The sequence below is a fragment of the Thermobia domestica genome, chromosome 2 (genome assembly GCF_964235325.1).
Source record: "Thermobia domestica chromosome 2, izTheDome1.hap1.1, whole genome shotgun sequence".
Taxonomy (NCBI): Eukaryota; Metazoa; Arthropoda; class Insecta; order Zygentoma; family Lepismatidae; genus Thermobia; species Thermobia domestica.
In genome coordinates this window covers 192,108,400-192,133,290 of record NC_137455.1, presented here as the reverse complement: position 1 = coordinate 192,133,290, position 24,891 = coordinate 192,108,400, and the positions used below count along the sequence as shown (strand labels likewise).

The 24,891-nt window shown below is 36.7% G+C and overlaps 1 protein-coding gene across 3 annotated transcripts in view; it reads left to right on the top strand.

The window, feature by feature from the left end:
- Nucleotides 1-21,445, top strand: part of LOC145678331 (non-lysosomal glucosylceramidase) — a 111,412-nt gene extending 89,967 nt beyond the window's left edge. For all 3 annotated transcript variants that reach the window (XM_081748351.1, XM_081748353.1, XM_081748352.1), the window contains exon 16: nucleotides 10,470-21,445. In XM_081748351.1, the coding sequence (XP_081604477.1) occupies nucleotides 10,470-10,733 (264 nt within the window). In that variant the 3' untranslated portion in view covers nucleotides 10,734-21,445. The remainder of the gene's footprint in view (nucleotides 1-10,469) is intronic.
- The last annotated feature ends 3,446 nt before the right edge of the window (nucleotides 21,446-24,891 follow it).

Here is a 24,891-nt window from a genome sequence, read left to right as displayed (position 1 = left end):
ATCGTATTGCTTACGTTTATATTTGGCTGTAATAATCAATACCAATGACGCATTCTCAAATTATCCTACAAAGTTTAAATGTACCAATGTCCTGGACTCCTAATCCCATCATAGGTCAATAACTGATCACGTGATCATACTAATATTTCACAATGATTTACCCAAAGAACAATTACCAATTATAGATATGACAATAAGAAATGTACCCCTCCCAAAATTTAAGATTGGTACACAAATACACCTGTGTCTTATGAAAAAGTAATAAATCCTGTACTCATTTAATAATAAAGCCGGTTAATAACCTTTAAATTTTGAATATTTGGCCATAAGAGAAACACCAATGGGTCCTAGAAAACGTTTACCAAATTATGTTATTTTATAATTCCCAAATTTAAAAGAGAACATAAACATATAGATGTAATAAACCATATAACGTGCTAAATAGGAGTCAATAACCTCCGAAATTTGATTTTTGGTAGTTCTTTACCCATGAAAGGGAACGATGTGGACCATCCAAATTTATAGTGGTACATATTGAAGACCTGTACGAAGATACCAAATGCTTATATTAAACAATTTCTAAAACTGAGTGGATGAGTCAAGATACCCCTCCCAAATTTTTAAAGGGTGCATCAATGTACTCATGTCTTATGATATGAAATGAACCTATATACATGACCATATAACCATATACGGTATAAGACCGCATCAAACGGAATAAATTGGGCCAAAAACCAAACACGTGATACAACATATTGCTTATGTTTATATTTTGGCATTTTTTTTTACTCATGAAAGGGAACAAGGTGGACCACCCAAATTTATCATGATACATATTGAGGTCATGTACTATGATAGCGAATGCTTAAATTGAAAAATTTCCAAAATTTAAGGGATTGGCTATGGTACACCTCCCGGGGTGCATCAATGTACCTATGTCTTATGATAGAAAATGGACCCTATACAAGACTATATAATCATATTAGGTAATAGGACCTCATCCAAGGGAATAAATTAGGTCAAAAACGAAACACGTGGTTGTACTAAAATTTGGCAATTTCGTACCCATGAAAGGGAACGAGATGGACCACCCAAATTTATCATAATACATATTAGGGTCTTATACTATTATACCAAATGTTTAAATTGGCCAATTTCCAAAATAAAGAGGTGGGCCAAGGTACCCCTCCCAAATTTTTAAAGTGTGCATCAATATACCCATGTCTTATAATAGGGAATGGACCAATATACATAACCATATAATCATATAAGGTAATAGGACCTCATCCAAGGGGATAAATTGAGCCAAAACAAACACGTGGTTGTACTAAAATTTGGCAATTTCGTACCCCTAAAAGGGAACGAGGTGAACCACCCAAATTTATCATAATACATGTTAGGGTCCAGTACTATAATACCAAATATATATAAAATGAGCAATTTCTAAAATTTAAGGGGTGGGCCAAGGTACCCCTCCCGGGGTGCACAAATGTACCAATGTCTTATGATAGGAAATAAACCCCTATACATAACCATATAACCATATAAGGTAATAGGACCTCATCCAAGGGGATAACTTAGGTCAAAACCAAACACGTGGTACAACGTATTGCTTACGTTTATATTTTGGCAATTTTGTACCCCTAAAAGGGAACGAGGTGGACCACCCAAATTTATCATAATACATGTTAGGGTCCAGTACTATAATACCAAATATATAAAATGAGCAATTTCTAAAATTTAAGGGGTGGGCCAAAGTACCCCTCCCAAATTTTTAAAGGAGTGCACAAATGTACCTATGTCTTATAATAGGGAATAGACCCCTATACATAACCATATAAGGTAATAAAACCTCATCCAAGAGGATAAATTGGGCAAAAAGACCAAACACGTGGTTGTACTATATTTTGACAATTTTGTACCCCTAGAAGGGAACGAGGTAGACCACCCAAATTTATCATAATACATGTTAGGGTCCGGTACTATAATACCAAATGTTTAAATTGGGCAATTTCCAAAATTTAAGGGGTGGGCCAAGGTACCCCTCCCAAATTTTTAAAGGAGTGCACAAATATACCCATATCTTATGAAAGGTAATGGACCCCTATACATGACCATGTAACTATATAGGATAATAACACCTCATCAAAGGGGATAAAATCGACCAAAAACCAAACACGTGGTACTACGTATTGCTTACGTTTATATTTTGACAATTTTGTACCCCTAGAAGGGAACGAGGTGGACCACCCAAATTTATCATAATACATATTAGGGTCCTGTACTATAATACCCAATGTTTAAATTGGGCAATTTCCAAAATTTAAGGGGTGGGCCAAGGTACCCCTCCCAAATTTTTCAAGGGGTGCATTAATATACCCATATGTTATGAAAGGTAATGGACCCCTGTATACGCCCATATAACTATATAGGGTAATAATACCTCATCAAAGGGGATAAATTAGGTCAAAAACCCCCGAAATTTGAATTTTTGGCAATTTTTTACCCATGAAAGGGAACGACATAGACACCCAATACTGATAGAGGTACATACTGTGGTCCTAGGCTACCATACCAAATTTTTAGATTTGGCAATTTCCAAAATTTAAGGGGGGTGGTCCTACGTACCCCTGCCAAAATTTAGGGGGTGGGCCATGGTACCCCTGTCAAAATTTAGAGGGGGTGGTCCTAGGTACCCCTAGGTCATTGACCCTGGGCCAAGGTCATTGACCTTTGACCTCTGACGTCATAAAGGTCAATTCGCGCATAACGGGGGGCCTACTACTATATATATATATATATATATATATATATATATATATATTACCCTGAACAAAAATTAGCGTACCTTTATTAAATAGAAACGACATAAATATTGTATTATAACAAGGACCATGTAGCATAGGTTTGACTTCCATATTTAATTTTTTTCTGGAAAGCGTGTATTTCAGTCTCGTCTCTTTACATTTATGCTTAGAAAAATAACACTCCAGACGCAATGTATTAACACGTAAATTAAAACAATTACTCTATATGTGGTGTGATATTGCTAAAGAGTCAAAACACATATATATTCCTCCATTGAATTCCTACGCGAAAAACAAGAGTAGACTAATTTGAAAATATTCAGTATCAATTTCCTTATTAATGGCAAAAAGTAAAACCCAACAAAGAATAATATATATATATATAGGAATAGAGCATTAAGTAAGCTTACGGAATCTACCAGTACCTTGCCAATACAAGGCAAGACATGTTACTTCTCTTTTATTTGATCGAAAGTACTTCATACAACCATTCATTCAAGTTTTGTTAGTCTCTTAATAAGCTTTTTACTGCAAGAACAGATGGACTTAACATGAGTAACACAGTTAAGGAACAAGAACAACAAAGTTTTTTATATTTATTCCTCTTTCTTATGTAAATACATATTAACAGCCACAAAACTTAGTGTTTTAGGGCCAAGGTGGCTCAGTCGTAGAGCGTTCACCTCTGGTGCATGGGGTCCTTGGATCGATCCTAGCTCGCGCAAGTGAACTTTGCGATGGACAAACACCGTGTGCGTGGGTTTCCTCGGGGTTCTCCCGTTTCCTCTATCATTAATTTCTCATCAAGCCCGTCTCCTTTAGGCAAACCGAGGGACGTAAAACTTAAATATTTCAGTTCCGTATAGTGTTTTGAAATGTCAAAAAGAAGTATCTTTGTTCGACTCCATAACTACTTGACTTCATATATATTTTCAAGTTTCAACACTAATTACAAAGGTAATTAAGAAAGTTTTGTCGCTTTTTTACCTACCACTTCCAAACATCAATATGTCACCTAAGACGTACCTGGAAGATCAAAAGTAGTCCCTATCAGCATCGACGACCCTCTGCCAACGTTCTGAAAGGCCATGGATTCCATTGCGGTAGAACTTGGTGGGCCTTGAAGCGAAGAAGGTATGAAGTGCATTTTGCACCTCTACTAGGGACTGGCGTCCTCTAAAGTGATTGTCCAAGGAATGGAACAGGTGATAATCGGACGGTGCAATGTACTATAACAAGAGGAGCCCTTTGCGATTCAGAAGTGCTGGCTCCAGAGTTTTGAATTTTTCTTGAACACGGCTCAACTGTTGACAGTATACAGTTGCATTGATGCTCTGATCAGCTGGTAGCAGTTCCCGATCTTTATGCCGTGAAGAATGTACCAAACACACAGGAGGACCTTCTTCTGGTGCAGTGCTGGTTTCGGGTGTTTTGGAACTGGTTCATAGGATGCTAACCAATGATGACGGAGCCGTGGAGCTTCATACAGGACCCACTTCTCATCATATGTGAACACCTGTACAGAACTGGCTCCTTTCTCAGACGAGACAGCAAAGTAATACAGGTGTCTGCTCGCGTTGCCTTCTGGCCAGGAGTCAAATCATGTCGGGCTCATCGACCCAACTTTTAGTGCTTCCCAAGTTGATGGAGGTGCTGCCGAATAGTTTTTCTACTCTCACTGAATTGTAGTCCCAGTTTCTCACATGTCTGGTGACTGTTCGCCTTAATTGCTTCCTGCACATCTTCATTTTGTACATGTGTTGGTCTTCCGCCACGTGGTGCGTCTTGGAGTATTTTGCCACCGTCCTTAAACTTATTAAACCACCGCTGCTCTGTCCGCGTAGTCACAACACCCTCACCAAAGGTCTGGCGTATCTTCTGCCCCGCTGCAGCGGCGTTTGATTCCAGTTTGAACTCATACGGCATATACGCCCTTATGACACTGTGGAAATCCCATGTTCACTCTGTCCTTACGCAAGTTCATGGTGTAACTGAACTGCCACTACCAGGTAGTATGTTGGATATACCCACATCAACAACTGACCTTCGCCTTATCTCCATTCGCATTCAACTCACCGTGTGAGGGCCGACTGAACACAGACCTCCATAAAAAGCGACATAACTTTCTTGGCTACTTTATAGCATAACAAAATATAAAATCTCACCAACACTATAAAATACTTCTACCCTCCAAATTACCTCTTAATACACTGCGTAGAAACATTCGTTAATTTCAGGTAGGTAGGTCACTGCTTACGTCAGCTGACACAGTTACGTACGCGTCCTTGAGAAGCGTGGCTACAAGGCTGCGACCCGGCAATAGCTATCAGGAATGAAGCAACTGGTTCGAATCAACTGATTTCGTACAGCTGTCTCGGTTTAACGTTAGCGGGATTTTTAAAGACCTCTCCCTTTTCCCCCTACCCTAACTTGTAGGGTTCATTTTCAATCGTTTGAGAAAATTCAGCTGAGGAAATAGATTGAGCAGTTTTGGCAACATCAATTACTTTTCACTTCTTAAATAGTTTGAATTTTTTGTGCTGAGTAAAGTAAAAAGAAAAACTTCTCGTAAATAATTATATGTGTAAGATATATACTTAATATATACCATGGCAAGTTTTTCCTGTAACATTTGTACTTAATATCAGAACTTAAAGTATGCCTTCAAAGTAAAACATTACTGGAGGCTCCAAAGCCGGGGATGATTTCACAATTGGGGGAGGGAGATGCAAGGCCAGTTTCACGTTCATAGCCAATGTTATAGAAATCTAGAGCCGCCACCGAGTTTTAGCATCATTTCTGAAGAGTCCCAAACGCAGTACTCGTCATCTCTAAATGGAAAGTGGTCCTACATTGTCTGGATATTGCATAGCAATCGTTGACATTTTTATAAGCTACATATGCAACATAAACTTAGTGGGAATGGCCCAGATCGACAGGAAGAGTTCTTCACTAGGCTACAGACCAACATAAACTGGGTATCTCATTTATATATGACATACTGTTCAGCGACGAAACCTATATCTGTTTGAATGTGGAAGTCAGTCTACTAATTGTCAACACTGGTGCGACAGTAATCCGTACTGGGTTGATGGGAATAAGGAACATAGTTCTGCAAAGACAATGGTATAATGTAACATATTGTCATTAAATTGTGGGATTAAAAAAGAATCTAAAGCTTGACGTTTACCTTTTGAATATTTTATTTGTAATTGGCAAACGAAATCTTGTTTTAACCTTAATGTTGTTGTGATGTTAAATAATAGGATATCTAAATTACTTTTTATATTTAATCTAATTTGTCAGCAAGCTTTAAGTTTGTCAACACAGACTGAGTCCTTATTTGATAAATTAATTACTGACGACATTAAAGCAGGAAATTAAAAAAAATCTAGTTAAGTCCTAGTTAATTCGGTTATATAAAAAGAAACATGAAATGTTATAGAAAAATTTGTTGCATATAAGAAGAACCAAACACTACTTTTTTTTAAAAAAAACTGGGATATAGAATAAAATTTTTACTAGGATATAGATTACAGTCGAAAATTATAAAAGAAGAAATTGCTTGGAGATCACTATGGTCGCCAACGAGGTTAATGCTGCAGTAATAAAAATTCCCTCCCTCATCATTACATTTAAATTCCATATCTTTTATTAATGTATGTCAAACTCTTTGCTCATAAAAACCAATGCTTATAGTTACTCTTGGGTTTTGATTATGTGCGAGCTTTTGCTCTTTGGTTATTGTAAATGCAAACAATTGATTATAATTATTGATTGCCTAAAAGTTTGTGTTCAGAAAAAAAATCAAATAAATAAATAGTATTTTATTTTCATTGTAATGAGAAACAGTAGAAAGTAACGTCTTTGTATTTTCCCTGAGCAAACAGACATTTGAAAATACTTACACCTTACTGACTATTTCCATTATATAAATTGAAAATAGTAAAATATATATTATTTAAATGATATGGACATCCGCATCATTGATCGGATGTCCATATCATATATGGCCCAATAGTGCCATATATGATATATGGCCCAATAATACCTGACGCTCGTGCAGGAAATGCATTTTCTTCTCTTCTGAACCCAGATGACAAATTTCCTTCTTATTTGCAACGCGATGGGGCTCCTCCCCAGTACGGCGTTGGTATGCAGCAAAGGCTCGATGTATAATTCCGAGGGAAGTGGATTGGTGGTCGTCGTTCGTGGAATGGCCGCCCAGATCACTAACTTCACACCCCTTGATTTCTTTGTGTGAAGCCATCTGAAACATTTTGTACGAGGGTCACTACGAAAGTTTTGAGATACGCATTGTTGTGGCACAGTATTTGAATTCCAACAATTGCGTTCGGTAGTGGTATCCAGAGCGAAGAAGCGAAGCAAGTTTCAACTCGCCTCGCTTATCGGCGTGGCCATATCGCCTTCACTTGTTTGTTGATGTTGAACAGTATTCGGCTGTCTAGAATGGAGCTCGAAAGGAAACATTTTCGGGCAACGATCCTTTACGATTTCAAAAGTGGTTTGAACGAGACACAAAGCCTTGACCGTTTGCAGGGGGCATTTGGGGACTTTGCTCCTTCCCGTGCTACAATTTTTCGGTGGTTTGGTGAATTCAGAAGAGGCCGGACATCGCTTAAAGATGAAGAGAGAGCTGGGCGTCCGGCAACAGCTGTGTCAGATGAAAACATTGCCGCTGTGGAACAAATGATTCGAGAAAATCCTCTAACAACTTTCAATGACATTGAATCTACAGTGAACATGGGATCGCCAGCAGTAACAAAAATTCTTTATGATCATCTTCGGCTCAGGAAGGTTTCATCTCGTTGGGTGCCTCATACTTTGACTGAACAGCAGAAGCGCATGCGTGTGGAATGGTGTAAAGAAATGCTTGCAAGATTTGATGGGGGGAATTCTCGACGCGTCTCTTACATTGTTACTGGTGATGAGACTTGAATCTATCAATTTGACCCTGAAAATAAACGCCAGTCCACAGTTTGGATCTTTCCAGACGAAAATCCACCCACGAAAGTGAAGCGACCGCGAAGTGTGGGGAAGAAGATGGTCGCAACTTTCTTCTTCAAATCTGGCCATGTTGCAACTGTTTCACTTGAAGAACAAAGGACTGTTACTGCTCAGTGGTACACCACTGTTTGCCTAAGAAAAGTGTTCCAGAAGCTTCGGGACCGGCGTCGAAGAACTGGATTGCGTGGGATCCTGCTTCATTATGACAACGCGTCCGCACACACGGCCAACATCACAAATCAATTTTTAGAATCTACGGAGGTCAAACTTATGACTCATCCGCCGTCTAGCCCTGACCTGGCCCCGTGTGATTTTTTTCTGTTCCCTAGGATCAAAGATCGCATGCGTGGGAAGAGATCTTGCAGCCCTGAAGAAGCTGTAGTGGCTTACGAGAATGAACTTTCAACACTTGAAGAAAAAGACTGGCAACACTGCTTCCAAAAGTGGTTTTCGAGGATGCAAAGGTGTGTACAGTGTAATGGTGAATACTTTGAGAAAATGTAGGTGTTAAATTGATTTTTAAATATGTAAGTTATTTCACATCTCAAAACTTTCGTAGTGACCCTCATATCTGAGAAACCCCGCGATATATGGTATGTACAGAAACATACTCACGGCACTTGTGACCGCATTTCACTTGACATTCTCCTGGGTGTGTAATCAGAGTGGATACGGCAATTACGATTGTGCATTAGGCGGGATAACCAACGCATATAACATATGTAGTAATTGCCGTTGGTAGGTGATTTTCAGGATTTCAGTACTCATAGCATGCAAACATAAAGATATCAAGTTATTTTAGAATGTATTTAGCCTTTAGAGATCAAAATAGAGAAAATGTTTATTGTAAGTTGAAAATAACAGTATAAAACTACATATACACCGATGTTCAATGACCTGTTATTTTTCTGGAAACACTATAATTGACGGTATTATACCGTCAATATAGAACTACTTATAAAACTGAGGTTTCTGGTCAAAAAATAGTGGTACGTGGTTTTCACTGGTCTCTTTTGAAACTAATTTAACACCATTCATGGAGTTATGCAAACTCCGAATAAATGATAGTGCAGGTCTGGGCTATATGATGGATGCATTAAAACATCGCAACCAGGTTCTCTCAACTTCTGCTGATTCATTAAAAATGTATGCGACCTGGCGTTAGCGTGGTGTGCAACGCCCTTTGTGTTTCTGTTGATCAGGTCTGAGTCTATTGTGGCTTGTGATGCACGATACCCTTCCAACCCCACCAAATGCACAGCATAACTTTCCTGGGTGTCAGTGTGGGCTTTACTGCAGGTTGTAGAGCTTCTCCTCGCTTGAACTACGATTTACACATTGTTGTAGCTTTTCATCACTGGTGATCAACCACCTCAGAAGTTGCTCGAGTAGTTGCGTTTCAGGAGAGATTCACAGGTAGAAATTCGATCGAGTAAATGTTTTTGAGTCATATCATGTGACACCCAAACGTCGAGCATTTTTGCATCCACTCAAATGATTTATCACTGTTTGATGGTGAGTGTTTAGGTATTTGGCGATGTTGCAACTGTTGACTGCTGGTCTTGCTCGACTTTTGCCATATCATCCATTTTTGCTGTGATTGGTCGTTCACTACAAGGAGCATCTTGGACATCGAAATTTCCAGAACAAAAGTGACAACCATATTTTGCTCATAAACAGCACAAATTTCTTCACAGGTTTATCCAGCATTTGCGCCTTTATCGAAATAAAATTTTAAAATGTAGCGCAGTTTTGCGGAAAGCTCATTCATCTTCACTGTACAATACTTTACGTCTGATATAATTCCAACACTTTCTTTGAACATCTACTAGCTCCAACTATCAGCTGTCAAATAACGTTAGATCTGACCCGCTGCGACTCAATCTGAGATTTTGGACACTAACACCATCTCATGTACAAAAGGTTCACTACTTTTTTAGACTACCTAATAGGAAAGAAAGAATTACATCTCTGGATTACTGAGCTTTACACCGGCGTTACTTGATACGTGACATAGTTGCCATGTACCCTTCAAGTTGCGCCACCTTCCTATGCTACCACCTCTTGTTTCAATGTTCCTCTTAATTTCACAGTATAAAGGTGTCCAAATACTTTTGACAAACATCGTATTGGATGCTAGAATATAATTAAAGACGTTAACATAATGGTAAAATTATTCTATTATGTTGACTGTTATGTTGACCTATTCACACTAGAAAATCTTGAAACATGAGAATTCAAAAACTAAAAACTCAAAAATTGAGACTCATTCACACTCACTTTGATTTATTAGATTTTCTACTTCGATGGTTCAACAAAATCAAAATCCTGAAGTTCAAGTGAAACAATGGATGCTGATATTGTTAATGGTGTTAATTTGTGCGTCTTGAAGGTTGGTAGCTGAATAAAGATTATTTTATTCCCGTGAAATTGTTTGCCACGATATATTGATAAAGGTTCGACATAAAAATTTTAGCTGAATAAAGATTATTTTATTCCCGTGAAATTGTTTGCCACGATATATTGATAAAGGTTCGACATAAAAATTTAATATATATGAAAAATTACTGTATTAATTAAGTTGCTATATTATTATTATTTTAACCTCTGTATATTTTTTTTATCTTTGAAAAGGGTATGGTGAAAGAAGCATTTAAAACAGCAGAGGGAATCTACCGAACCGTTTATGAGCAGATAGGAATGGCGTATGAAACACCAGAGGCATTGTATGCTGAGAAGAACTACAGAGCGATAGGTTACATGAGACCACTTAGTATTTGGGCTATGCAACATGCGTGGAACGAAAGAAGAAAAAATCGTGAGTTAAAAGAGGAGGAATGTGATAAGGACACTAGTGAAAAGGTTGTAAAAAGCGTTGAAGAGTCTGTATTATCGTAGTTAACTTATTTGCAAGAATTAAAGTCACAAATGAAAGTGAAGTTGAAAGTAAATGGAATTTTGTTTCTCTTATATGAATGTAACCAGTGGTATATTGCATTCATGAAAGCACTTTCAGTGTTAAGGATCAAATTAACGCGTGTAATGCGTGATGAAAATGCCTACTGAAGAAAAGGTATAAATAATACCTTAATATGAGTAAGTGCTCAATAGTTTGTTTGAAGTGTGTGCATGTGTGCGTGATTCATTACAAATTACTTTCCATGCTGTGCTTTAAAATGTATTTCATACGCTGTCTTAAAAATTGTGTTCTGTCTGATCTTGTACACAAGTTTAAACAAGTTTATGCACCATAACGATTCTAGGTAACATATAAATCAGGAAGCCAGTAACATTTATGGACAATAGCTACAATGAATTGTACATGAAAAGAACCCAAATTTACACTGATCTTTCAGAGATCGGTTTATGTTAAGAGTGTTAAGTCACATGTATTGAGTCATACAATTTGAAGGGTTGTGAGTTAGCAATACTGCTCAGTTTTGTTTAAATTTCATACCACTGATATTTACGGAAAAGTATTTTAAAATTTCCATGCTTGTAATATAGAATTTTCAAACTTATATATTTAAATAAGAAATAAGATACTACAATTGAACCAACTTACTGAAATGATGCATATTGAATAGATAAAAATTGTTGCATATTGTACAGGTGAAAATTGTACATAATTTTCCAAAAAGTAAAGTAATGCCAGTAATATACAGCGTGCCCACAAAAATGCTCCTTAATTTGAAGTAACTATAAAACTAAAATGTATTAGAATATTCGCTTGCTTTTAAGGTTACAGTTTCATTAACTCATGTTTCGTTGGTATTAGTTCATTACGGACACTCAGTGTACGCCTCACATGTTACACGGCGAACATTGATTCGTTTATCAAACTCGGACTACATTAGCCGAAGCATATCCAGCGTAAATTGAATCTAATAATCGCCCTAAATGTCCGTTTCTGTTGAGACAGATGCATCTCTTCTCAACAAAATTGTTCACATTAAATTTGCGCTTGGAAGCACGCTGCACCAACACAACACTTTTTGTTGAATCAAAATCTAACACACATCAGTCGCGTACCTATCAGGTGAGCACCATCTTGAAATTGAGTTCAGTACCCTCTAGTGGTACGAGAATTATGGAAGTAAATAAGAAATAAATGTTTTTGAGTCAGTGTATTTACTGACACCTTATATTTACACATATTCCAATAAGTTCTAATTTTATAACAACTTCAAATCAAGGAGTGTTTTTGCGGCACGCTGTATAAAATATATATAATGTTTTATACTTTTATTTTTTGCTTACACTGGTTTACTTCTTTTTATTGTTTAATTGTGTTTCACACGTTTGCTGTTTATTTCGTTATTGTTTGTAAGTACAAGAATCATATTTATTCAGTGTATTCGCTGTCTTGATGTTTTAGTGAGGCAACTTACATAGAAAGGCTGCGGTGCTCATCAGTTCAATCCCCACTTTTTCAGTTTTGTCAATTTTTTGCAAAAATCAAGGAATAAGGTTAAGATTCTTCTTCGTAACTGTCAATTAAGAACAAAATATTAATGAATAAAGCCAATATTTTAGGTATAGTCTTCATTATCTAAGTCTGTGATGTCGTAAGTTATTTGAATACATATTCTTTGACAATAGGGAACGTATTTAAAACACAAACTATTGTACTAAGTACTATTTTCTCTAAATACTAAATGATTGGAAGAGAAATTTTAATATTATTCTTTATTTTCTGCAATATTTTGAAAATGTAAAAAAAAAAAAAAAAAAAAAAAAAAAAGGTGAGATTAGTGCTTGAAAATCTTTCTTCTGACCTAGGCGCCATTACAGAAGACTACACACCACAGGAACACAATTCTAATTTGATACATAGACCTTAACTTATGGTTATTGGTATTAATTAATTACATATGTTGCTGAAATAAAATGCACACTTGAAGTTGAAGTTAAATTGGAAATTTGAACTTTATAAAAAAAATATATAATTTGTTTTTAACCAAACGAAGCACATACAAATCCGAACTATTAGGAGGCAGTCCCGTATTTAGGTAAGTGCTATCCTGTGCTCGAGCACAGGGCGGCAGAATTTAGGGGGGCGGCAAAATTTTGGATTTTTTAAAAATTCACAGTGAAGTAATATTGAAAACTAGCAACCCGCAGAGTCCTGCCCAAGCGCGAGAAAGTATGTTCATGTGTTTAATTCGCTCTAATTACAGTAGTTACTAATTAGCAAGATTATTTTTAAGAAGTCATCCTCTCCCACCCCCACTCTAAGGTTAAGATTCACGGGGTGAGGATGAAGTTAAACGTCATGAAAATTGATACTGTTAAACTCAGCGACCTCGAAAACTATTAATTCAACACTAATATCTGTCGTTTTTAATTAGTTTTTAAAATCTCGCTCCTCCCCGGGGAATGGAGTGTGATCTTGAAGTTAAATTGAATTAAAACTCTCACTATTCGAATTCAACTCTACTATAGGTCGTATTCGGGGGGGGGGGGGTTAGGGGCGCACAATATATAAATACGGGCCTGCTAGCAGGTAAAAATTGAGAATACTAACCACAAACAGTAAAACAAGGCGCCAGACTCGTATGTCAAATCGTCATGGAGTGACAAGCACCCTTAATGGACGAATACTGCTTCTCGGGACCAGCGTTATGTATTGTTACCACTGTTTATGAATATTTTCTTCTTAATCTGATAGTAATAGTTGACATATTGATGGAAATTAAACAATAAGTACATTGCAGCTTCTCAGGTTTCCAGTGGATGATACAGAAGAAATTTGTACTCTTGACTGCTAACATTTCTCATTTCTGGGTAAGAAAGAAAGAAAGAAAAATGAGAACTGAAATTAGGAAAAGACAATTGAAAGTACAATAATTTGAAAGAAGAAAGGAAGTTCATATGTATAGAACATGAAGTACAAAGCGTATTTAAAAATAACCCACAAGTCGTGTATAACAACTTCTGTGTAACATGGAAAATTCTATGTGTAGAAATCTAGCTTTAAAACAAAAGCATTGTTTCACGGTTGTCGCATGGTCATCCAAAATTAGCGACTTGGGTAGGTTAAAAATAAATGTAATGCACGTTGTTTAATAAACTCCATTTTATAATTAGGGGCCGCGGTGGCTCAGTTGTAGAGCGTTCACCTCTGGTGCATGGGGTCGCGGGTTCAAACCCTGCTCCCGCCAAGTGAACTTTGTGGTGAACAAACACCGTGTGCGTGGGTTTCCTCGGGGTTCTCCCGTTTCCTCCCATTTTCTTCATTCCACCATTTCCTTCATTTCTCATAATCATGGTCTCCTTTAGCCTAACCGGCATATCCGTGGGACGTAAAACTAAAAAATTTCATTTCATTTTTTTCCATTTTATAATTGTAGCCGTGCGACAGAAAATTTATGTAATATTATTTATTAAGAACGTTTATGATTGTTAAAATACTCCTCAGTATCAAACTAACTTCTGGGTTCGTTTTCTGGTGGGTGAGTGTTTTCTGTGTTCTGGGTTCGTTTCCTGGTGGGAGCACATACAGGACAGATCTTTCGTTAAGTAGTAAGTATCATCCCATATGGCTTCGGTACTGAAAAGAGTCGTCGAGAAAAAATGTGTAATTATTAGAAATTTCAAAGTAATGAAAAAAATAGACTGAGACAAAAAAAAAAAAAAAAAAAGTTTTGAATCTTGGGGAAAGCTTTCAGACTATTAAAGTACTACTTTACTACTTAAAAACAAATATTGGTATAGCTCACTGGAGTGCCATTCAAAACATGTAACAACCGGTTCTGTGATATTTGTCTTTACTAATAATAATATTTAGGTATGAAGAAAAATATGACTCTGACTTAATTAAAAGTACCAATCAAGCTTTCACGCAATATAAAGAAAAAATTATAGAAAGGAATTAGAATTCTGGTACTTTCCCAGATACAGTCCCAGATTGATGAGAATTGAGCGTAAGAACTTATGCTTTCAAATCTAATACATCTTTTGTCAATAAGAAAATTAACTTTTTCCCCCTATAAATGGAATCTTTTGTTCATAGAATGCATTAATGTAGAATTAATGGTCCCCCTGAAAGGGAAACTTTCCTGCATGCAAAGGGATATGAGAAACGCCAATAATGAAGCTTTGAAGAACTTTTTAACGGGAGAAAGAAATGTTAGTGAAAGAAAATTGTAGTCACCAATGAGTTGTTTTACATTCTTGAAAGTATAAAGACTTCATTTACAGTTCTTTTTAAGTACGAAGAAAGTGAGGGAAATGGGTTCTGAGTGGCCAGCATTTTCTTGTTCATCGACCACAAGACAAAGAAAAATGCCTGAACCATTCATCTACTGTAATTCTGGAAATTTTAAAAGGCTTTCAAAGTCGGAACAGAAGTAAGCTTCCAATTAGAAATACATTAAGTAATGTTTCCCTTTGGTTTAACATCATTATACAGGGTGTTCATGAATTCTACCGACAAATGGTGTAAGAGGAGATTTCCCACATCAAGAGAAAAAGCTCATATGGACCTGTGGGGAAAAGTGCATAGTTTCAGAGCTAGGGCTGTCCAAAATCACGGAAAAGCTAAATTTCAACACGCTCGAATTCGAGAAACCGTGGAGTGGCGGTCCATATTAGCGTAAACGAAGTTATACATATGCAATCCACAGATGAATATTTCATCAATATGCAATGGGTGTGAAAAGTATTTTCTACAGGGTATAATTCCCAGATATGTTCTCAACAAAATTCTCAAATACGCGCTGATTTCAAAGTAGGTCCAAAGTAGGCAAAAGGACTACAACACTGACCATGAAATGCTTCGGCGGAAGGTCGGAAGTGTTAGGAAACACCAGCACCACGGTCTCTTTGTGTTCTGAATAACGCGTGCTGCGATGTTTTATTTCATTTCACGCTTATCTCTGAAAAAAACGTGAAATATACTGTTACAAATTACATCGCAGCACGCGTAATGCCGAATACAAGGAACCGTGCAAACGGCAGTCTCTAACACTTCTGACTTCCCGCCGAAGTATTCCACGTTCACTTTTATTAGAGCTTTCCTTTTGCCAACTTTGAACCTACCTTGAAATCAGAGCATATCGGAGAATTCCGTTGAGAACTATACCCTGTGGAGAATCCCTTGCACACCCATTGCACATTGATAAAATATGCATCTATGGATTACATATGTATGACTTCGTTTACGCTAATGTGAAAAGAAGTACAGTATTTCAGCATAAAAACTGTTTTATTATTTGTATTGCTCGGGTCGTTAAGGTCAGTGATCAGAAAATGTAAAAACCATGATCAAAACAAAAAAGCAAGAGCCTGCCACCCATCCACAAATTCCGAGAAGGGTTACAATTAAACGTGTCAGTAATTTTAGACCTTCTTACTGTAGGGTCTATTATATTTTCCCGGTTGTTGGGCTTGGATTATTATTATTTTTTTTTTATTTATTTATTTATTTTTTTTATTTTTTTTTGACGTTCGTAATTAACCCTCCACTGATCGCCCGCCGACTGTCACTCTGCAGTGAACAATGAATGTAATTTACTACCGCGCAAATCATTCTTTCTAATTCCCATTTTTCGTACCTTACAAACAATCGGCTTCTGCTTATCAGAATAGAGTTGCACTTCGAAACATGCACTATTATTGGAAATATTGATTTTTACAATGCAGTTTGTTTTTGTTTTAGAACATACAGTACTTATTTGCATGCATGCGGAGTGTCAATCCTCAGCGACAACTTACGAAAAATAATTGAGCGCAACTGTAGCAGGGTTAAAAAATTTTTCGCGGCACTCGCGGATAATCGGGGCTTTACTATATATATATATATAACATTAATATAAATTTGTTACAGCAGCATGTAATAGTTTTATCAGAATCTTGGGTTAGAATTATATTTTGTTGCCTTCAAATGTAAAATTTCAATACTATGTTAGATCTATTTCCGAATATCATTAGAAATAAAAGTTCGGAGTTTATCAGTGAAAATAACTTGAACGGTGTAAAATAGTTTAGATGATTTTGGTTTTAACTTCAAATCAAAAAGTTATTGATTATATTATAGGGCGCCAAACCTGAAAATGTATATTCGCCTAAATCTAAAAGTTGAAAAGTTGAAAGTTGTTAGAGAGTTTTAATACATAGCTTCATCATATGGGAAGTTAAACTGGTTTGATAATGACAATAAATGGCATATATACATTAATCATAACATTAGATGTGTTATGAGTATGAATTTACGAAATACGTAATATATATCTTTTGTCAGCTTAAAGAAATCATGTAATGATCAAAGTATATTTTTGTAGAGACGTAAAAGGTATTTTGAATTGATTTTAACGTATGCGTTAGTTTGTTTTCTCTTGAGTCCATCTTTAGCTCGAAACCAGATTAAATTTTGAGGCTAAGTTGGAATAATGTTAAAAATTGTAACTCTTCTTATTTTTCAAGTACTTCCTGTACATTTATATGCTGTCTCTGAACTAGTAATGTTATTGGTCCCGAATCTGTAAATAGCGAGGCATCGAAGCCATTGGCCGTCCAGGATAACTGTATTCAATAATTTTAATAATGTCCTTTCAAAACGAAGCTGTTTTAATTCTATTTTCTCCCATTACGTAGCATAAAAATAGATATGTGTAAATAAGATATTGGCAGATAGGGTACTCCTAGGCAGATATTGAGTAATAATCAGTTGTAAATTGTACTTCAAAAAGAAATCAAAACCAAATCAAATGAAAATACATTTTGATATATTCAAGCTTAATGTATGGGTATTGGAAAACTCCATAAATAGTCATAACGTTAAATAATTAATCAAATTCATTTCTTCAGTTTTTCTTATATTAGTGTCGGTTATCACTGTAATTTTCGTCAGGATCTCTCTTCTTGTTTACAGTAATAACTGACATTATACATTGATTACAAAAAAAAAAAAAAAAAAAAAAATCGAGAGAGACAGAAATGAGTTTGAACATTCATTTATGTATGCATCTTATAGTATCCATTAGTAAATAGTTGTGACGTTGTTTATAAATTGAATGAGGCTGTGAATTTGATCTTTTTAATGCTTGATATTTCGTGTTATTGTAAAAAAAAAAATATTAAAGTATTTAATAAGACGTACCGATAGGTTTTTCAAAAGGTATTTTCTAAATAAATGCAGATTTATATATACACAAGGTGTTTCAAAACAACACCGACAACGTTTGGAAAGTGATTCCTGACACCCAGATAAGACGAAAGGTATAGACTAACCTGGGTGCGCAAATGCTTCCTTTCGAAGTTATAGGCTGCTCATAACATGAAAAAATGAACTTTAGAGGTCCATAGCTCCAATACTATGGGAACTGCCGTAGTCGGGTCAAGACTTGACTTAAGAACTAATATGTGTCCTATCCAAATATCCACGTTTTAGAATCCTACGATACTTCACCCTCAATTTCTATAGAGGTAGTTGGTGAGTATCTCAAATTATATGCCTGTAGCCAAACTTCCTCTGTAAAAATTGTTGCTTGAGTACCGCAGGATTCTGAAACATATTTTTGGATAGCATACATATTAGTTCCTAAGTGTAGTTTTGATCTGACTACGGTAGGTCCCATATTTTTGGAGCTGTGGACCTTCAAACTTAATTTTTTTGTGTTTCCGGAAGCCTGTAACTCCATAAGGAAGCATTTGTCCACCCTGGTTGATTTGCACTTTTCGTCTTATCTTGGTGTCTGCCAAACCTCCCAAACGTTGTCGGTGTTGTTTTGAAACATCCTATATATATATACCGGGTGTATCAAGAGTCCAGGGCCATAGGCCATGAGTAAAAATAGGAAAAACGAAAAGAGAGGACATTTGTTGGTAATAGGTGGTTTTCAATCTAAAATGTACAATTTGTAGAATTATCCAATCGCTAAAGCCGTTTGAGCTCCACAGTGGTAAGATTGAATGACAAACGAACGTTGCCAGTTCAGCATGCTATTCCTTTGAGTCCTTACCATACCAATAATACAGCATTGTTGGGACTCGGATTTAAGGTGGTGTTGTAGGTTCCCTTATACAACAATTGCAGATTCACCATGTGATTTTTGCGTACCCTTACGTTTTGTTCGAACATCCTGGTGAACTGGAAACGGTACTTTCTCATTTATCAGAGGGCCTTACCAGTGTGAAGCCTAAACGGTTGTTGCAACTGGAAAAATTCTATCATTTTAAATTGAAAATTACTTGCTTCCAACAACTTTCCTCTCTTTCCATTTTTTCACATCTTTAGTCATAATGGAGTTGACCTTTGGCCCCGGACTTTTATACATTCGGTATATTATATAGCGCACCTCGGACATAGTATATAGCTAGAGGTCTGCGCGGATACAAAATATCGCATCCGCAGCATCTCTATCCGCACCCGCATCCGCATACGCAGATAATGAAGTAGCAAATATATACAACTTACATATTCTATAATACACGTAGTTTTCTGAATCAAACGAAACAATATATTATATCAGTTTTTTCGTGATCAAATACCAACTACGATAAATAAAATGCACTATACACCGTGCAGATATAAATTAGAAATTAATGAATGATTTATGTACTTACCCAAGATCTTCAAATGCAGATGTCGGACCAAAATTATGCCACGTAGGTAATATCCCCTCAATCGACTAATTTTAGGGCACGTCACTAAGTTTTTAAACTTCATCATTACTCATTAAAAAAGGGGCATTTGTTCTAAACACAAAGGCGAAATAGAAATAATCGTTATTAAGAAATAAATATTAAGCACAGGACCGCAAGCACATCCACATATCCCGAACTGACACTAGCACCAGTAATTGCACTAAATTTAAAAAATAACTGACGAAATTAACAACGCAATACAATGCATGCTTTCACGACCAAGCTCCTTCGTGGCTAAGCGGTTAGCGTGCCTTTGGCGTAGGAGACCCGGGTTCAATTCCTGGCGGGAGCTCATGTGGTTCGGATTCCACGTTAATCAGTAGGTCCACGTCTCAGGTAGCCCCGCTGCTGAACGGGACGTTAAACTCAAAATCAACTCAAGCTTTCACGACCACGCTTTTACTGAAACTAGGAGTGAAAATAACTTCGAATACAAATAGGATCGTTAATTTCGGGAAGAGGCAATAGAGGAAGTTTAGAATTTAATGCTTTTCTTTGCCGCCCCCTACTCATTGTTGGACACATTTAGGGTAGGAGAAACAACGCATTGGTTGTTCTTTCTTTCTTTACCAGAGGCCCAGAACATACCTACATATACACACAAGAAGAAAAAGAGAGAGAGAGAGAAACAATTGCTGTTATAAAACACCAGTCCCTCGGAATGTTCATTGAGGTCCGTGGCACCTCTCCGAAGAGAGAAATCTGTGGGGTCGCAAATGTGCATTCAGTATCTGCTGTACTTCAAAGGAAACAGTGAAGAAGATTTTTTTTCTTTATTTTTTTTAAGAGAGAGGGAGAGAGAAAGATGTGCATATGATATGATTTCTTTACTATTTCGGTGACCTACGCGCTTCTCCAGTTTGTCACAAAAGGCAAAGATAATTCTGCTGACCAGTTTTCAGTTTATGGAAGGGGATGCGGTGTTTTAAATTAGGGTTTTGGTTCCTGACCTCTCAGGCTAAAAGAGCTTTATTTGAAGACATTTCTTCCTCTTGAAGGCGAATGGTCTGAAAATATTCAGCTTTATCAGAGAGGCTTTGGCGGCAATTTTTTTTTTTTTTTTTTTCAGCAAATAGCAGTACTTGAGGAGTAGCGATGGGACCTGTCGTTTCTTTCTGTTTAGGTCAGAGATGGCATTCACCTACAAAACGGCTGCTAAAAATATTGAAAACAGCAATAAAAGGACAACTTTCTCGTGTCATTTTTTGTCCTTTTGCTGTCATTGAGTTACAAGCTTCAAACACACTTGTATTTTGTTTTTAGTGTTTTTCAACTGGTTTTAAAACTTTTAATTCAAAACGAACGTTTCTAGTGCTCTTTCCACCATTACCAGAAAATTCACAGTATTTTTTAGATAGAAAAAATGTTGGAAACATTATCCGCAATTTTATCCGCTATCCGCACAGAAAAGATATATATCCGCAAATACCCATTTTGATGCGGGTATCCGCGGATATCCGCATCCGCGCAGACCTCTATATATAGCGGTCTAGCAGAAAACTAATTAGATTACGCCCCTTATTCGATACCAAGTGCGCCAAGTGGATTTTTTTATGTTGAAACAGTGTGCGTGGGATTATTCGGGGTTCATCCATTTCCTCCTACTTCCTTCATTCCACCAGTTCATTCATTTCTCATTATCACCGTCTCCTTTAGCCTGTACGGCGTAAAACAAATATTTAATTTAAAAAAAAAATTAAACTGCAGTTAGTGTTCTTAAACTATTATTTGTTACTGAAATTTATCAGCTGTTAATTACAATGTCACTAATTCGGATTGTAAATAATTTCTCTGTGATAATAGTATCAAGAAAACATATTGTCTAGACCGTTATACATTCTAAGTTTAGTTGTTGCTTTTTCTTTCCTTGTAATTTTAAATATTGGATCGATGCATAAGTTCCTGCCGTTCTTATATTATTTTTTTTCTGCTGTTCTGTTAATTCAAATACAAATACAACATAGACATAACATTAACATATTCTACGAGTAACAATACGTTGCATACATTTTACTGTTACTCACATTAGCTCACAATCACTCAGTGGTGCATTCACCTCCACTATCTATGACCTTCTGTCAACGTTCAGGTAACAGTTCAATTCCTCGCCTATAGAACTGTTTTGGTTTTGACTGTAAGAAATCTGTTTGCTATTAGTCAAGAGGAGTTTTCTGCGCTGTTCTTTCAGCAATTGCATCATTACCGTACACTGCACAAAATGTTCTCGCAGCTTCTGCTGCACTGGATCCCCGGTTAAACTCGAAGAGTAAAATATGATGGAAATGATCACTTTTCTCAACTTGACATTCCATATTAGTTTGTCTGAAATATATACAATAATATGTTCACAATCGAGAAAACTTGGTTTCCCAACACACAAACTCCAAACTACGGTAAAACAACGGAATAACGATAAACAGTCGCTTCACGCCGCATTTTTGCAAACTCAAAAGAAATCCGTATGAACTTATGGATCGACCCAATATTACAGATATGTGGTAAATGAGTGCAATACCTTTCTGATATTTGTGCACAAGAGTTGTATTGTATTTGTTATATGTTAGATGAGAAATGAGAGAAGATTACTGGCAAAAGCAGTATTATAACGTTTTGATTATAGTAAATTCACACTCCCAGTACATTTTATTTCATATTATATATGAATATCACATTTTGTACATTGTTACGATACATGCAATAAAGTTTACTTTTGAGATTTCCAAATATGATTTTGTGAGCAATTAACATACTTAAGTTGCATCAATATCTCCATAAAACATTGGATAAATTATAGAATGCTAAGAATACGTATATTCACATCTACCTATTCTTTTTATAAATAATGTTTTAATGTTCCTATTTTATTACGTCAAGATTTCTCAGAAATAAATGCATTTTGAATATGTGGTGATTACAAAATGTTGCCTATGATAAAATAGTCTACTTTAAACCACTTATCTGGCGAGTAAATTCCCTTTCTCTACCACCCATTGTATCTGATGTGACGGTCATAGGCTCGAACCGCCCTGAACTGTAGTTTTCATTGTAGTAAACTCCTGCGTAGAATGGAAAGGGGAACGTCTCGCTATACCGCTTTGACGACTTTTCGATGACCCTGCAAGGGATGGAAACGTCGCCGAGCAAAGTGCCTGTTCTGGGAGTCCAAACCCACAGTTGTCCGTTGGTGAGGCGTCCGAAAATTTCAAATGGATGGATGAAAATAGGATCACTCAGAATTCCCGTCTCTTCCGCCTTCTTTGTGTGGAATGCGTGGGATGATTGACCTCTATAGCTGGAGGCCTTATCCGTGTGAATCTATACATTTGGTTTCGTCACGGTGCAAGTTGAGAATAGTCACGAAGAGGGTCCATGACGTTCTCCTGGAAGTAAGCTACATTGACTTCAGTGTGGGAAGGTATTTCGACGAATGGTAACGTTCACCGTTCACCACAGCATCCCACCACCACCAGAGATTCCTTGAAAAACTTTTCCTCGCATTGCAGCATAAAGTCAGAACGGTTTTTTGGTCCGTTGACAGTAGAAAATGGATCGAACTCTTGTTTGTCTCATCTAAGTAGAACCACTCCTCATCCAGGGTACACACTCAATTCCACTTATCCTATACGAAATATGTTTCATACAGTGGCGTTTGTGAACCTCTCTTGGATCTGGTGCTCTGTGAGACGGTCTTCTTGTTTCCAATACGAGATTTTCCCGGATGATGACGTTAGCTATGTGCTTTGAGTTACTGTGTCACATGACCAAACTTTTCTCGTTAGGGGGATTCTCCTCTCATAATTTCCGACCGACCACAGGGGCCTGTTAGCCATATCGTCGGTGCCTGTTGATGAAACCTACACGAACTTTGCTGATGGTTAAATCTCTCTTCTTTGCACTGTTTCATTATTACTGAGTGGCTACAACTATAATGGGCGGCGGAAAGTCCACAAATGAATCTCTTTCTCTCAGAAAATTGTCACTTTAACCTTCATCGTGTCATAGATCGTGCTCAACTGATACTGTTATCAAATACAGGCCCCAGTGTAGCCAGTAATGTATCGGGACATAACAGCGGCTTAATGCATCTTTCGGGAGGGCCAATGAAAGTCGCCTTTTTAATTAATTTATTTATTTATTTATTTTTAATAGTGGACAATCTTGTGCACAAGCATTGAGAAGCAGAATCACCAATCTGTTTAAAATGATCACCATGAGTCTTCATACACACGCACACTTGAACTCTAGTGTGTGTGGCAATACACATAATATATTCCGGGAACCCTGCCATTGTCTTTAGGGAGCGTTCTGGGTTGTCGATGGTGGCATTCCTCTCTTTGTAAACATCCTTTGAAGTACCGACTACAACTCATAATCCATCGACAGGGGTCCATTCTTGGACCACTAATGTGGGATATTCAAATACAACCGTGTTGGGAAGAACTGGAAAAAGTGCATCATGTAGAAAAGATAGTAGCTTTTGCGGATGACATAGCAGTTATTACGACGGGAAATTCGAGAAATGAACTAGAATCAAGGATATTAGCAAAGCTACAGAGCTGGTGCACTAAAAATAAGTTAAAATTGTCAGCAAAGAAGACGAAATATATGATCTTTGGATCAATATTAAAAAGAGACCCAATAATCAAAATACAGGAAAACAAAATAGAAAGAGTCAAAACATTTAAATATCTAGGGATAGAAATAGATGATAAATTGGCATTTAGTTCGCATATAGATTACGTGACTGAAAAAGGGCAGAAAATCATAAATAAATTAGTAACACTGGCAACAAATAAATATAGATTACCTATAAAAACAATGAAATTATATCAGGAAATGATACTAAATGCGACTATGTGTTATGGAGCAAGTATATGGGCGCATCGTTTACAAGAAAATAGGAAATTGAAAGCACAGATTAATAGACCACAGAGGAATTTAATGTTAAGAATGACAGGAGCTTTTAGTACTACATCGCATATGGCATTGTGTATAATATTAGGCCAAAAACCGACGAACCTTTGTGTCAAACAGAGAGCAATGACCTATTACCTTAAAAGGGGTAAAGTAGAGGAGATGCAGAAACTAAGCACATTAATACCGACTAACAACGAAGAATTAGAACAAATAATAATAAGTAATTGGAATAATGAGTGGGTGAAGGAAGACAACAAAACACGGACCAGAGACATATTTCCAAACGTACGTGAAAGATTGAACATGAAACATATAGAAGTAAATTCTGGCATAGTACACTACATCACAGGACATGGACCGTATGAGGAATATTTATATAGGATTAATAAAAGAAACACGTCAAATTGTGATTGTGGAAGTAGGGGAACACCTGAACATCACGTCCTGTGGTGCCATCAAATAGAGACAAATATACAGGAGAGAGAATACT